At 39.0% G+C, this 16,397-nt stretch overlaps 1 protein-coding gene across 3 annotated transcripts in view; it reads right to left on the reverse strand.

Annotated features, from left to right (window-relative positions):
• LOC105477472 (TBC1 domain family member 23) overlaps positions 1 to 16,397 on the reverse strand; it is a 63,983-nt gene that overhangs the window by 31,255 nt on the left and 16,331 nt on the right. For 2 of the 3 annotated variants that reach the window (XM_011733979.3, XM_011733978.3), the window contains exons 2-5: positions 14,571 to 14,682; positions 12,475 to 12,580; positions 10,547 to 10,751; positions 2,429 to 2,552 (exon numbers count right to left, since the gene is read on the reverse strand). In XM_011733979.3, the coding sequence (XP_011732281.1) occupies positions 2,429 to 2,552; positions 10,547 to 10,751; positions 12,475 to 12,580; positions 14,571 to 14,682 (547 nt within the window). Of the gene's footprint in view, positions 1 to 2,428; positions 2,553 to 10,546; positions 10,752 to 12,474; positions 12,581 to 14,570; positions 14,683 to 16,397 lie in introns of those variants that run through there. The other variant, XM_011733980.3, reaches the window with a different exon arrangement.

Genomic DNA, 16,397 nt, shown 5'->3' on the forward strand with positions numbered 1-16,397 from the left:
AGGCAGAGAGACCACTATTAATGATTAAAATGCTTAAGAGAAATAGTTCACTTCTTAAACATAAAAGTAGATTCAGTGGCAACATATGAATCTCAGAGAAGCTACAGTTTTATAGGTATTTATTCATTTTAACTCAAAGTGGTAAGACTAGGCTTGGCTCACACCTGTAATCCCAGCACTTTGGGGCCTGGGCAGGAGGATTGCTTGAGCCCAGGAGATCGAGATCAGCTCAGGCAATACAGTGAGACCCTGTCTCTACAAAAAAATTAAAACATTAGCCAAGCATGGTGGCACATGCCTGTAGTCCCAGCTACTCAGGAGGCTGAGGTGGGAGAATCACTTGAGCCCGGGAGGTGGAGCTTGCAGTGAGCCAAGACTGTGCCACTGCACTGCAGACTGAGAGACCAGAGCAAGACCTCATCTCAAAAAAAAAAACAAAAAAAAAAACAAAAAAAAAAAAGTGACAAGACTGTGGCCAAGAGGGAATTAAAGAACAGGCTACTGAGGTTTGAGATTTAATGAGCCCAGAAGTGAAACCAGTTAGAATTCTCCAATTACCCATTTCCTGATTGTTAACTCATCCTATCATCCTCTGAAGTAGGTACAGTACTATTATTATTTCCACTTTGCAGATGAGGAATTGAAGCTCAGAGGCTGTCTTAGATCACACAGTTAATAACCGGAAGAAATGGGATTCTTCCTGAAGAAAAGTTAAGCAATACATAATAAAACAATATGAATATATAGTCTCCTAGCACCCAATCATTGTTTTAGAAAGATCTTCAAGTTAACCAGAAGAGCAGTTCTCAAAGTGTGGTCTCGGGACCTCCTAGAAGTCCCCAGGATTCTTTACAAAGGATCTGTAAGGTCAAAACTATTGTTACAAAAATATGTAGAATTTACCTGCCTTTTTCATATTTATTCCCTCAAAAATGAACAATAGAATTTTCCAATGGCTACATGATATGTGATATTAACACAGATTGAATAAAGAAGCAGATATGGGCCAGGTGTGGTGGCCTCATGCCTGTAATCCCAGCACTTTGGGAGGCTGAAGCAAGCGGATCACCTGAGGTTAGGAGTTTGAGACCAGCCTGGCCATCATGGTGAAACCCTCTTTCTACTAAAATTACAAAAATTAGCCGGACATGATGGCGGGCACCTGTAATCCAAACTACTTGGGAGGCTGAGGCAGACGAATTGCTTGAACCCGGGAGGTGGAGGTTGCAGTGAGCCAAGATCGTGCCACTGCACTCCAGCCTGGGCGACAAGAGCAAAACTCCATCTCAAAAAAAAAAAAAAAAAAAAAAAAAAGCAGAAAAAAAAAAAAAAGCAGATATGATAATCCATCTTTGATGTAGCCAAACATTAATGAGATTTGCAAAAATATAAAACAATGCCACTACTCTATTTTCTTTTGGAAAATAGTTGTTTTTTATTTTTAAAAAGGCTATTTATATCAACATGTAATAAATTTATAATTACTTTTAAATAAATTAATAAACATTTAAAATTCCTTAAATTTTTTTTTTTTTTTTTTTTTTTTTTTTTTTTTTTGAGACAGAGTCTTACTCTTTTGCTCAAGCTAGAGTGCAATGGTACGATCTCGGCTCACTACAAGCTCCGCCTCCCGGATTCAAGTGATTCTCCTGCCTCAGCCTCCCGAGTAGCTGGGAATACAGGCACACGCCACCACATCCGACTAATTTTTGTATTTTTAGTAGAGTTGGGGTTTCGCCATGTTGGCCAGGCTGGTCTCAAACTTCTGAAGTCAAGTGACCGCCTTCCTTAGCCTCCCAAAGTGCTGGTATTACAGGCGTGAGCCACTGCGCCTAGTCTAGTTTTAACTTCTTCTCAACATAATCCATATGGATTATCAACAAATTTTAAGAGTGTAAAGGGTCCTGACACCAAAAGTTTTGAGGACCACTGACCTAAAGTAAGACTTCCCATTGAAAATACAAATACAGAATGATAGAGTGCTGAGTTATACTTTATATTCTTTTATATTAACCACTTGATAACCTTAAGTTATTTTCCTCGTGACTATATACCAATTCTTATACACACCATCAACAATTTAAACAAAGTTCTCAATTGAATGGATATATGTATCATATATTACATGTATATATTCATATTTATTACATATATGTAAGTAGTTGTAATATTTACTTGTAATTAGTTGTAATATTAGTTACATTTACAAATACATATAAAACAATAAAAGTAAACTTCATATCAAATAATCTGAACACAACTGAAGAGCAAAAAAAGTTATTTTTAAATGCCAATAATTTTACCCGTTTGGTTTAAAAATGATCTATAATTAGCACTTTTCTTTCTCTTCCTTGAAAAAAAAACCCACCTAAGTATAGCTTTATATAAATCTATTTTTCATTAAATGTTCCTACTTTCACTTTATTACCCAGTTGAGTGCATAGGAGTCTGGAGTAATTTTCTTTGTATCAAGATAAGAACAAAGCTCAGGCTCATGGTATTGGATGAGCAACCTGAAGAGATGAAATGGTCTCCCTTTCTGGGAACAATCCCTAGAAGACAAGAAGCAAAATTTTTTTGCATTAATAGATCAGAAATAATCACATCAGTAACCAGTCTTCCTGCTACACTCTCCACAGCATTCACTGAAAGCCCACCTGACAGTAGCAGGCAGAGGTCTCTTGCTAACACCTTTTTCAATGTCCCTGACTTGACAAAAGTTGTAGAAACAGTAGATCTAAAGCCACTCTAGGGAGATTCTCACAGAACCCAGGCAGCACTCAAGTGAGAGAACTACAGGGATCACTGAAAACAAATTTAGGTTATTTTGATAAGGCTGGGATCCCAAAAGGAGATCTGGAGAGTCCTTCCTTCTCTGCCAAAAGAGAGGAAATTCTAAAAACTAGGCTTCAGGTTAGCGCCACAGTTTATATACTCAATTAGAAATGTCCTTTAGCAAAGTCTGAAATGGGCAGGTGAACATTTTAGAAATAGTGGCCTTAAAAACTGTTGAAGTGGCCCAAGTACCAACTCCTCAGAGTAAATTCCAGAAGGTGCCAAAATACTCGTCTTGTTCAATAACTGTCCTACTTCAAAGGGTTATTGTGAGAGCAAAATGGAAAAAATGAATCTGAATGTTGTTTTAAAGTATAAGGCACCAAACATGTACATTAACATTTTTATCAAAAGCCTTTTTAAAAACAAATACCACATTTTCCTGCCAGAGACTTCAAAAGTAGAAAGAGTACTCTATTGCCTGGGTGGTAAAATAATCTGTACACCAGACCCCTGTAACACACAATTTACCTATATAACAAACCTGCACACGTACCCCTAAACCTAAAATAAAAGTTAGAAATAATCACAAAGCACCTACAGATGAATTTTGGGTCATGGATTTCCTAGTTTCTAGTCATCAGCTCAGGAAGCATTTCAGCCTGCTCAGCTCTAAGAAGACTCCTCTGCCACAGGTCACAGTAGCCACCCACAGCCTTGATCTGAAAAGTACTGTCCGTCTACCCAGGAACCCAAGCATCTGAGCCCAGAGATGACAAACCCTTGGAGCAGGTCCAGATGTGGTCCATGAACTAGGCTCACTCCTCAGGAAGCACAGTTACTTCCTCCTTCCATGCTCAGTCCCTGATCTCGAATTCAGAAGCCTTATCTTCTAACTCCCACATAAGTAGCACTCTTAGAAAATCTTTCAAGCCCAGAGGATTTGTTAAGATACTATTACACTCACATTAGTTCATTTTCTTGTGTCCATGTTTGTGATAACTCAAACAGAATACTTCATGGAAAAAATCTCTTAAAAGATACTAGATTTTTGGTAGTGCATCTTACTGGATATAGGGAGATAATTACATGTTTTTTGGGGGAGTTTTTTGTTTGTTTTTTTAAGAGAGGGTCTGGCTCTGTTGCTCAGGTTGGAGTGCAATGGCATGATCTCGGCTCACTGCAACCTCTTTGCCTCCTGGGCTCAAACCACCCTCCCACCTCAGCCTCCCAAGCAGCTAGGACTACAGGTACATGCCAACATGCCCAGTTGATTTTTGTATTTTTGGTAGAGACAGGGTTTCTTCATGTTGCCCAGGCTGGTCTCGAACTCCTTGACTCAAGCGATCCTTCCTCCTTGGCCTCCCAAATTGCTGGGATTATAGGCATGAGCCACCATGCTAGGCCAGAGGTAGTTACTTTTTAACCCATACAGTTAAAAACAAAAAGCAATACTACAAACACAGTTACTTCCAGACAGTTTGGTTAAAGTATGGTGTTACTGTTAACAAGGTGCTGACTAACTCAATCTTCATTTAGACCAGTAGGCTTCACTAATTCCTCAGTTCTATAAATTTACTCCATTCAGCGTTTGTACTGAAATACATTCTACAATTTTTTTTTCTTTTTTTTTGAGACAGAGTCTCGCTCTGTCGCCCACGCTGGAGTGCAGTGGCGCAATCTCGGCTCACTGCAAGCTCCGCCTCCCGGGTTTACGCCATTCTCTTGCCTCAGCCTCCCGAGTAGTTGGGACTACAGGCGACCGCCACCTCGCCCGGCTAGTTTTTTTTTGTATTTTTTAGTAGAGACAGGGTTTCACCGTGTTAGCCAGGATGGTCTCGATCTCCTGACCTCGTGATCCACCCGTCTCGGCCTCCCAAACATTCTACTATTACAAGGGAAGGAGGCGAGAATGTATCTAATGAATCAGCAAAAACTTACAAACAGGTCAAAGCACAGGTCATCATAATAAAAGTCAACTATTTATTGAGGAAATACCATGTGCCAGACAATGTAATAAGCATTTTACAAAGTTATTTCATTTTATCTTACATTTTATAAACAAACCTATGAAATCTACACCCAATTTACAGATGAGAAAACTGAGGCTCAACTGAAGGTAAAATAGCTCACTTCAGCTCACTGAAGGTAAAATAGCTATGAAGTGATGGTGCTAAGACTTGTACACAGAAACTGGACATTAAGTCATTATGCTATACTGCCCCCTTCCATATCTAAGTTGATATTTCAACAAGTGGTATTTTTGTAGGGGTACCATCTCTAAAAAAGCAAACTGTAAAGAAAATGAAGTAAAAGGCCTCATGTAAAAAAGTCAATGAAATGAATGACACAGTTTTTAAAATTTTTTTTAATTTTTTTTTTTTTAAGACAGGGTCTCACTATTGCCCAGGCTGGAGTTCAGCGGCAGGATCATGGCTCACTTCAGCCTTGACCTCCCTGGGCTCAGGTGATCCTCCCACTTCAGCCTCCTGAGTAGCTGGGACTACAAGTGCACACCCCCATGCCTGGCTAATTAAAAAATTTTTTTGTAGAGTCAGGGTCTCACTATGTTGCCTCAGCTGGTCTCAAACTCCTGGGGTCAAGTGATCTGCCTGTCCTGGCCTCCAAAAGTGCTAGGATTACAGGTGTGAGTCACTGCAACTGGCCTCACAGTTTTAACATGACAGCATTAATAGTGTTTTTTTTTCTTTTTGGAGACAGAGTCTCGCTCTGTCGCCCAGGCTGGAGGGCAGTGGCCTCACAGTTTTAACATGACAGCATTAATAAGGAGTGTTTTCTTTTTTCTTTTTTTTCTTTTCTTTTTTTTTTTTTTTTTTGAGACGGAGTCTCGCTCTGTCGCCCAGGCTGAAGTGCAGTGGCCGGATCTCAGCTCACTGCAAGCTCTGCCTCCCGGGTTCACACCATTCTCCCGCCTCAGCCTCCCGAGTAGCTAGGACTACAGGCGCCTACCACCTCGCCCGGCTAGTTTTTTTTTTGTATTTTTAGTAGAGACGGGGTTTCACCGTGTTAGCCAGGATGGTCTCGATCTCCTGACCTCGTGATCCACCTGTCTCGGCCTCCCAAAGTGCTGGGATTACAGGCTTGAGCCACCGCGCCCGGCCTCTTTTTTTTCTTTTCTGAGACAGAGTCTTACTCTGTCATCCAGGCTGGAGTGCAGTGGCTTCACAGTTTTAACATGACAGTATTAATAAGGAGTGTTTTTTTTTCTTTTTTGAGACAGAGTCTCACTCTGTCGTCCAGGCTGGAGTGCAGTGGCCTCACAGTTTTAACATGACAGTATTAGCAAGGAGTGTTTTTTGTTTTTTTTTTTTTTGAGACAGAGTCTCACTCTGTCGTCCAGGCTGGAGTGCAGTGGCGTGATCTCAGCTCACTGAAAGCTTTGCCTCCCAGGTTCCCACATTCTCCAGCTTCAGCCTCCCAAGTAGCTGGGACTACAGGTGCCCGCCACCACGTCTGGCTAATTTTTTGTATTTTTAGTAGAGATGGGGTTTCCCTGTGTTAGCCAGGATGGTTTCGATCTCCTGACCTCATGATCTGCCCGCCTCGGCCTCCCAAAGTGCTGGGATTACAGGCGTGAGCCACCGCGCCCGGCCAATAAGGAGTGTTTTAAGAAGGGCAGAGTGGCATGCATGTATAGTCCCAGCTACTCAGGAGGCTGAGGAGGGAAGATCACTTGAGACCAGGTTTTCAAGACCAGCCTGGACAACACAGGAAGATTTTGTATCAAAAAAGCAAAAACAAAACAAAAACAAAAACAAAAAAAGTCTTACAATGTAATTGAAAGGGAATAAAAAATAATTTCTAAAATCTAAGATGTGAGGTCAATGCCAAGATTTGCATGACTCTCAATCTATCACTTTCTGATACTGCAGGTGGAAGGAAGTTTTACAGACAAGGCCCCAGGCTGGCAATTCAGGTGCCCAGACACAGAACTAGATTCATACTGGCAAGATTACCTCCTCCTTAGTCTTAATACTTACCCTACTGTATAAATACAAGGCAAAAGAATGCTAAGGCAGAATACACAGTGAGTAGGGGCATACACTATAGAAACAATTGCCTAGTTCATGATCTTGTCTTCTGAAAAAGTGGGGCATCTCTGGGAGTCAGCCATTGCAACAGCATCTATTCATTTAACAGCTGTACACTGCAAAGCTGCTCTCAACTACAAGGCACTGTGCTTGACGGGATTCTGCCATCTTATATGTGAATCTGTTATAAGAAGATATGGTAGTGGTAAAACACACTCTCTACTAAAAATACAAAAATTAGCCAGGCGATAGTGGCATGCACCTGTAAACCCAGATACTTGGGAGGCTGAAGCAGAAGAACTGCTTGAGCCTAAGAGATGGAGGTTGCAGTGAGTTGAGATTGTGCTACTGCACTCCAGACTGGATGACAGAGTGAGACCCTGTCTCAAAAAAAGAAGGAAAAAAGGCCGGGTGCGGTGGCTCGCGCCTGTAATCTCAGCACTTTGGGAGGCTGAGGCCGGCAGATCACTTGAGGTCAGAAGTTTAAGACCAGTTTGGCAAATGGTAAAACCCCACCTCTACTAAAAACACAAAAATTAGTCAGGTGTGGTGGCACATGCCTGTGATTCCAACTACTTGAGGGCTGAAGCAGGGGAATCGCTTGAACCCGGGAGGCTGAGGTTGTGGTAAGTCAAGATCACGCCACTGCACGCCAGCCTGGCAACAGAGCGAGACTCCGTCTAAATAAATAAATAAAAAAAGAGAAGAAGATATGTTAGGTCGGGAGGGGTGGCTCACGCCTGTAATCCCAGCACTTTGGGAGGCCGAGTTGGGCGGATCCCTTGAGGTCGGAAGTTCGAGACCAGCCTGGCCAATGGTGAAACCCCATCTCTACTAAAAACACAAAAATTAGCCGGGTATAGTGGCACACGCCTGTGATTCCAGCTACTCAGGAGGCTGAGGTATGAGAATCGCTTGAATCCAGAGGCAGAGATTGCAGTGGGCTCAGATTGTGCCACTGTGCTCTAGCTTGGACGACAAAGTGAGACTCTGTCTCAAAAAAAAAAAAAAAAAAAAAAGAAGAAGATATGTTAAAATGGAGTTCTAGCAGCATTGTGTGGGGCTCAGGGTTCTTTCCAGGGCTATTAATGCTGATCCTGGCTGGAGGGCTGTTCCATATGGAAGTCATAGAAGCAATAACTAGAGAACCTGACAACAGTATGTTACAAAGTACAATGCAAAAGTCTTTCCCCTCTAGTCCTAACTACCATCACCACCATTCTCTAGAGGCAAAGCTAGGACATCTTGTATCTTGCTGTTGCTAGCTCTGTTAGAGCAAGAGGTGGCCATGAGAAGTGCTAAAATATAGCCAGTTGAGAGACCTAGTACAACAGAATGATCCCTAAATAGGAATTCAAGTCTTGGCTCTGCCATGACCTTAGCCTTGTTTTCTGGTATCTTTAAGTCTGTTTTCCTTACATAAAGCAGTATGACTTCAAGTAGCACAGAGATTCTCCATCCTGGTACACATCAGAGTCACCTGGGGAGATTTAAAAATATCTATACCAACGCTCTTTGCAGTCCACTTATATTTGAAACTCTAAAGGCTTATTGGGGAAAAATAGAAGTGCAAAATATTTATTGGGGAAAACAAAAACAAAAACAAAAACACAACTCTAGGGACCAGTATGTTTTAAAAGTACTTTGGGTGAAGAGTCATTTCTCCAAAGAAAAAATACAAATTGCCAATAAACACATAAAAAGATGCTCAGCATCATTAGCCATTAGGGAAATGCAAGTCAACAACCATAATGAGATATCACTTCACACTCACTAGGATGGGCTATAATGAAAAAGACAAATGTTCACGAGGATGTGGAGAAACTGGGATCTCCACTGACTGTTGGTGAGAACATATGATGCAGCTGCTATGGAAAAATCCGGCAATTCCAGAAAAGATTAAACATAATTACCATATGGTCCAGCAATTCCCCTTGTAAGCACACATCCCAGAAAAGTGAAAATACACGTCTACACAAAAACTTGTATGTGAATATTCACAGCTTCATACTCCTAACAGTAAAAAAGTGAAAACAATCCAAATATCCATCAACTGATGAACAGGTAAATAAAATGTGGTATATGCATACAATAAAAAATTATTTGGCAAAAAAAATGAAATATGATACGGTACAATATGAACCTAGAAAACATAATGCTAAACATTAAAGGCAGTTACAAAAAACATATAAGGTATGATTCCTTATATAGAGAATCATACCGATCATTCCCATTTTGGGGGAAAGTGGAAAGTTGACTACTAATGGGTATGGGCCTTCTTTCTGGGGTGATAAAATGTTCTAAAATTGGTTGTGGTTATGGCTGTACAACTCTGTGACTATAATTAAAACCAGTGAATTTTACATATTAAAATGGTGAATTTTAAGGAATGTAAATGATATCTCAATAAAGTAGTTATTTAAAAAAAGAAAAAGTGCCTCAGTTGATTTTAACAAGCAACCAGGGTAGAGAACCATACAAAACACTTATACCTCATACATTGTGATATCACATAGAAAGTAGTAAAAAATAAGAGTCAGTTAACTATCAAGGTCCAGATTAGTGGTTCTCTACCTTGGCTACATGCTGAAATTAGTTAGCTCTGAACAAACTGATGCCTAGGTCCCATCATCAAGAGATTTTGATTTAATTACTCATGTATGCAAATAGTCATTAGGATTTTTAAGAGCTCCCTCAATAGTTCTAATGTGCATTCAAGGTTGTACAGCCAAGCCACTAGTCTAGACTACGTCTAATGTTTCTTTTGGTACTAAAATTCTAACTATCTGATCTATTGCACTGGGAACTACAACAATTCTTTCTGGCCTCATGAGCCACCATGACCCCCACACTACAATCCCCATCACAATCACCTGCACATCTGTCTGGTCTCAACTTAAATGCTACTTACCATGGGAAAGTCACCCGTGACCTCCAGGGTAAGTTAGGTCACCCCCATTACACATCCCCATAGCACTCTATATTTCACCTTTCTAACATTTAGCATACCTCAATTTACTTGTTCAATGCCTATATTTCTAGGATTTCCTTCCAAGCTCAATAAGGTAGCACCTCCAAAATTTTACTTTCCACTTGGACACTGTAATGTTTTTATTTTATAGGCAAATAAATTAAAATAGGAATACCACCAAATAAACTGGAAGAATTATATATATAAACTCTAAAAATTTTTAATTTTTAAATTCTTTTTTAAAAGTAAATTTCTGTGCATAATACAGCATGTTATAAAAAACACATACATAGTAAATGGTTACTACTGTGGAACAAAATCATGTACCTATCATCTCACATTCCCACTTTCCCCTCTGTGGCAAAAGCAGCTATAATCTACTTATTTAGCAAAAATCTTCAATATAACACACTATTATTAACTGGAGTCCCCACATTGTATATTAGGTCTTTCAACTTGTTCATCACACCTATTTGCTATTTTGTATCCTTTTGACCTAGATCTCCCCACTTTCTCCCCAACTCCAACCCCAGTATAACCACTGTTTCAAAAGTATACATTTTTAACTAAAGAATCTTTTAAAAAACGTTTATAACCACAAAAATAAAAGAATAATTATGGCTCAAACAACCTTCAAAATTATTTGAACCTTTTACTTTACCGCCAAAGTAAATGTAGCAACTTTAGCTCAAGGCAAACCAGACCTGTATTCACTTTAAAAAACTACAATAACTAAATCATATTTTACCTGGGAATGTACTTATTCATTATGGCATAAAAGCAGTTGTATAAATCGCTGCGTGGCAGTTGAAGATGCACCAATGGTTTGAGTAGATGTATCCAGCTAAGGGATGTGCTATATTTAATGTTACGTGATTTACAATAAAAGGTAATTACAGATTCAATATCCAAAAGTAATTCTGTTGCCTTCTCCTCTGGCACTGAAAGCTGGTCTAGAAAATAAATGTTAAAAATAAAGTTACCCAGGGCCTGTTAGAGGCTGTTATTGGACATAACACTTGTTTACAAATATATAATATTATGTTAGCGCATTTAGAGAAAGACAAAGTGAAACTACATGAAAGTATATTTTCCCTTACACTTAACAATCATTGGTTCACAGATCCAAAACCCAAGGAAAACACACAGTCGAAACTCTTTATAACAGCTCCCCCCACCCTTTTTTTTTTTTTTTGAGACAGAGTTTAGCTTGTCACCCAGGCTGAGTGCAATGGCACGATCTTGGCTCACTGCAACCTCCACCTCCGTTTCAAGTGATTCTCCTGCCTTAGCCTCCCAAGTAGCTGGGATTACAGGCAACCACCACCACACCCAGCTAATTTTTGTACTTTTAGTAGAGACAGGGTTTCACCATGTTGGCCAGGCTGGTCTCGAACTCCTGACCTCAGACATGAGCCACTGTGCCCGGCCTTCTAACAGTCTTTTAACTTTAAGACAGTTGTTTAAAGAAAATTAAGAATACAGTTTCACTTAAGCATGTTTTCTTTACCTAGTCCATTGAGAGAGAAGGGAAAGAAACAGAAGACTTCTATACATTCAGTATTTACTAAACACTAGCACTTAGTAATACCTGACCTATATATATGTCAAACATAAGAATGGCCAATCTGAATTAAAGGGATAGGCAAAGATAGGCATAGCCCGTGTTCCTGGGAAGCAAAACTGTTTTCTAAACAGATGATCACCTACCCCATGATGGGCAGCTGTTGCTATAACTCTGGCAAGAAGAGGGAAAGGAATTCATTCTCCACTACCAAATTCTCTTTCTTTTGTCCACACCACGAATAATGTTTCTGGTGTGCTTACCACACATAGGCCTATCAAGCCAATAATTTAACTAAAATATGATGGAAAGAGAAACAAAAATACAACAAAGCACTAGAGATGAATTTAAAAGAATAAACTAAATTGATCTACATTGTGAATTGAAATAGATGTTGTGGGTGATTGGAAACCTATTCAATCACAATTTATAATACTTTCTCTACAGCAGACCACAAACTATGATTTATAGATAAACTTGTGCAACAAAGCTCCTCTTTAATTTGAGGGCTGTATACAATCATACAGATCTTTAACTATACAAAAATCAAAGTCAAGACTACAACAAACCCATAAATGTACACGAAAAATCTAACATATAATGCAAAAGAAACAGTAAAAACTAGGTTATTGTGTTTGTTTTTTTGAGACAGAGTCTCACTCTGTGCCTAGGATGGAGTGCAGTGGCACGATCTCAGCTCACTGCAACCTTTGCCTGCTGTGTTCAAGCGATTCTCCTGCCTCAGCCTCCCAAGTAGCTGGGACTACAGGTGCCCACCACCACACCTGGCTAATTTTTGTATTTTTTAGTAGAGACAGGGTTTTGCCATGTTGGCCAGGCTGGTCTTGAACTCTTGACCTCAAATGATTTGTCCACCTTGGCCACCCAAAGTGCTGGGATTACAGGCGTGAGCCACTGCACCCAGTCAAAACTAGGCTCCCTTAAAATCAATAGACAATATTTCATAAGAATTTCAAAAGAAAAGTTCTAAAGCTATTTACAAGCCTTTTTCATATTCTGAAATTATAAGAAAATAATTCTGAAGAGTGATTCCTCAACCCAAAAATTATTTCCAAAATTTAACTCTGCTTGAAAATGATTATTAAACTTACCAATAAACTGCAGGCAATCTTTGTGAATAGTGTTCTGTTCTGGCAAGTCTAAAACACCATCCCATGATGCCAAACTATCACCTTTTCCTGCAACATTCAGAGCAATCTGGAAGAAAGATTTAAAAAGCAACTAGTTCATATGTTATTCCTCATTCTTGGAAAATATGCTGTAATAATTAAAGGCCCGAATTTAAAAATAATAATAAAGATTACAATTAAGGTATCTATACTCCACCAAATGTTGAGTATTTAGCCATGTCACAACCAGCAGAATTATTTTAAATTCTCCTACATTAGATATTTCTTCATGTTGATTTAGGGAATACAATAAATTACCCAAAATATTTATATATTTAGATATGTAAATTTACACAAGCAATCATCTTTCCTGTTTTTTTAAAATGTAAAAACAACAGAATGTACAGGCAAAGAAAAAGTACATCTGTGCCATATATATTTTAAAATTATACAGAAGAATATTTAATAAATTGAGAAAATGTTTTTGCTGTTTTGTAAGGTTTTTTTAAAAATATAAAATAAACTGTGTTGATTTAAAGAATCTTAAGTGACATATCCAAATGCAACAGGTAGGCCTACTAGAATTCAAATTTAGACAAATCACCTATAAAAACACATGTATGAGACAACTAAAGAAATTATCTCATGATGTTAAGGAATTACCAGTCTTTTTTTTTTGAGACTTAGCCTCGCACTGTTGCTCAGGCTGGAGCATAGTGGCATGATCTCGGCTCACCACAACCTCTCTGCCTCCCGGGTTCAAGCGATTCTCCTGCCTCAGCCTCCCAAGTAGTTGGTACTACAGGCACCGGCCACCACACCCAGTTCATTGTTGTATTTTTAGTAGAGATGGGGATTCACCATGTTGGCCAGGCTGGTCTCAAACTCCTAACCTCAGGTGATCCACCCACCTCAGCCTCCCAAAGTGCCGGGATTACAGGCGTGAGCCACTGCACCTGGCCAGGAATTACCATTCTTTTAAATGTTTCAGACTTTTAGTATGCTAGCAAGGATTTGCTTTAAAACAGTCCAGTGAGTCAGATGTGGAGGAAAGGATGAGGATACTAATCAAACAACATTGGTTAAATGTTGATACCAGTTAAAGCTGGGTTATGGGCACATGGGAGTTCATTATACAAGTTCTACGCTTTTGCATGTACTTAAACTTCTATAATAAAATGTTCAGAATGCTATGTACAGTTTTAATTCCATTTCTGTTACGTATATGCATAGGGCAAAAAGGTAAAAAGGTAAGCACCAAGACCTTACGTGTTTTACCTATAGGTGGTAGATAACAGATTTTTATTTTATCCTTTGTGGTTGTTATGTCATATATGTTTCCACAAATACATGTATTTCTTTTATAATCATAAGAACATCTTAATTGAAAATTAAAAAGAATAATAATACACACGCACTGGTGAATAGCTGAATAGAGGAAAACAAAGGGAAAATTTCCTATAACCCCAACAGCCAGAGGCATACTTTTTCTTTTTTTTTTAACATTGCTATGATCTGTATCTGCAAATATACATCCTATTTTACTCACTGATTGTATCTTGTTTCACGAAACAATTTTCATAAATATCACTTCTTTTCGTTTGTTTTGAGATGGAGTCTCACTTTGTCACTCAGGCTGGAGTGCAATGGCGCTATCTCAGCTCACTGTAGCCTCACCTCCTGGATTCAAGCAATTCTCCTGTCTCAGCCTCTTTGTAGAGATGGGGTTTCACCATGTTGGCCAGGAGGGTCTTGAACTCCTGACCTCAGGGGATCCGCCCGCCTCAGCCTCCCAAAGTGTTGGGATTACAGCATGAGCCATTGCGCCTGGCCCCATAAACACCATTTCTAATGCCTACAAAAGCATATATTACACTCCAAAATCTAAACCATTATTGTTAAATATACCAAACACTACAGAAACACACATTTTAATAAGCTACTGTTTGATAAATCTTCTAGATGTGGCACGCTCATAAGATAATAAAGTTTTCTGCAACTAAGACAGCTGAAGCAACAAACTTTTAAAAATATTATTCTTCAGTGATTATATTTTATTCATTTTAGTTTCTAGTTACCTTCCAAACTTTGGCCCTCAGATCAGCAGGCAGTGGTCTTCCTTGAATTATATTTCTCAAAGTTTCAAGATCACAACCTCCTGCTTCCAGAGCTTCTTCAAGATCTTTTTCCCTAAAAAACAAGTCCTATTTATTAAAATAAACTTTACTTCATACTTTTTTCTTATTCAAGATTCATTTATAAGCATGGCCTATTAAAGGCTTGTCTAAGACACAAAAGTTCTCAGCAGCCAAAATGTAATGCCAAGGCATACACAACATGTTTTCTTGGTGGGAAATCTCAGGCTTCATATAGTCAATTTACTCTCATTTTACCCTTAGTTCTAACCAGTTTCGTTGTCTTTTCCTAGATTACTTTAAAGAGGAGATGGAGTAAGCTGGCTGACAGCACTGTGAAGTCATAGTAATAATAGTGTTCCTAGCAGTGGTAATGACTTTACATAGCAACTATGTGTGGGGCACTATTTCAAACACTTTATGTGTTCTTTTTAATCCTTATAACAATCCCTATGAGGTAGGTTACATTACCGGCCCCACATACAGATGCAAAAATGGAGGCAAAGAAGGGTTATAGACATTTAGGGGACAACTGAAGAAATAACTTTATTGGTATTAAAAAGTTACTATTCTTTCAAGGTATTTACCAGTATTATGGTATATGGTCACATGTCATATTATGGTCACATGTCATATTAGCAGTAGAGCCAGCATTCAAATTTTAACAGTCTGGTTCCTGAATTCATGTTCTTAACATTATGCTCAATTCAGTCAAGAATTCAAAACACTGCAGCCTGAGACTATTTAGTAAATGACTATATCAATATCATGCCTAGAGCAGTGACTAGCTTAAAATAAGTATTAAATAAATGTTAGAGGGGAAAAATGATCTATTGGTATATTAAAGAAAAAGAATAATATCACATCATCTACCGGGGAATCTGTCCCCAATATTTCAACATAGGTTCTTTCTATTTTCCATAAGTGTTGGCTGGCTGAGAAATAAAGAGAAAGAGTACAAAGAGAGGAATTTCACAGCTGGGCCACCAGGGGTGACATCACATATCAGTAGGACCGTGATGCCCACCAGAGTCTCAAAACCAGCAGGTTTTTATTAAGGATTTCAAAAGGGGAGGGGGTGTATGAACAGGGAGTAGGTCACAAAGATCACAAGCTTCAAACGGCAAAAAGCAGAACAAAGATCACATGCTTCTGAAGGCAAAAGGCAGAACTCCTGATATCTATGTTCAGCGGTGCGCATATTGTCTTGATAAACATCTTAACAGAAGAAACAAGGTTCAAGAGCAGAGAACCAGTCTCACCAAAAATTTACCAGGATGGAGTTTCCCAATCCTAGTAAGCCTGAGGGTACTGCAGGAGACCAGGGTGTATCTCAGTCCTTATCTCAACCACACAGGACAGACATTCCCACAGCGGCCATTTATAGACCTCCCCCCAGGAATGAATTCCTTTCCCAGAGTATTAATATCAATATTCCTTGCTAGGAAAAGAATTTAGTGATATCTTCCCTATTTGCATGTCTGTTTATAGGTTCTCTGCAAGAAGAAAAATATGGCTCTTTTTGCCTGACCCCGCAGGCAGTCAGACCTTATGGTTGTCTTCCTTTTTTCCTAAAAATCGCTGTTATTCTGTTCTTTTTCAAGGTGCACTGATTTCATATTGTTCAAACACACATTTTACAATCAATTTGCACAGTTAACACAATTGTCATAGTGGTCCTGAGGTGATGTACATCCTCAGCTTATGAAGAAAACAGGATTAAGAGATTAAAGTAAGACAGGCAAAAGAAATTATAAAAGTATTATTTGG

Source organism: Macaca nemestrina, chromosome 2 (assembly GCF_043159975.1).
Source record: "Macaca nemestrina isolate mMacNem1 chromosome 2, mMacNem.hap1, whole genome shotgun sequence".
Taxonomy (NCBI): domain Eukaryota; kingdom Metazoa; phylum Chordata; class Mammalia; order Primates; family Cercopithecidae; genus Macaca; species Macaca nemestrina.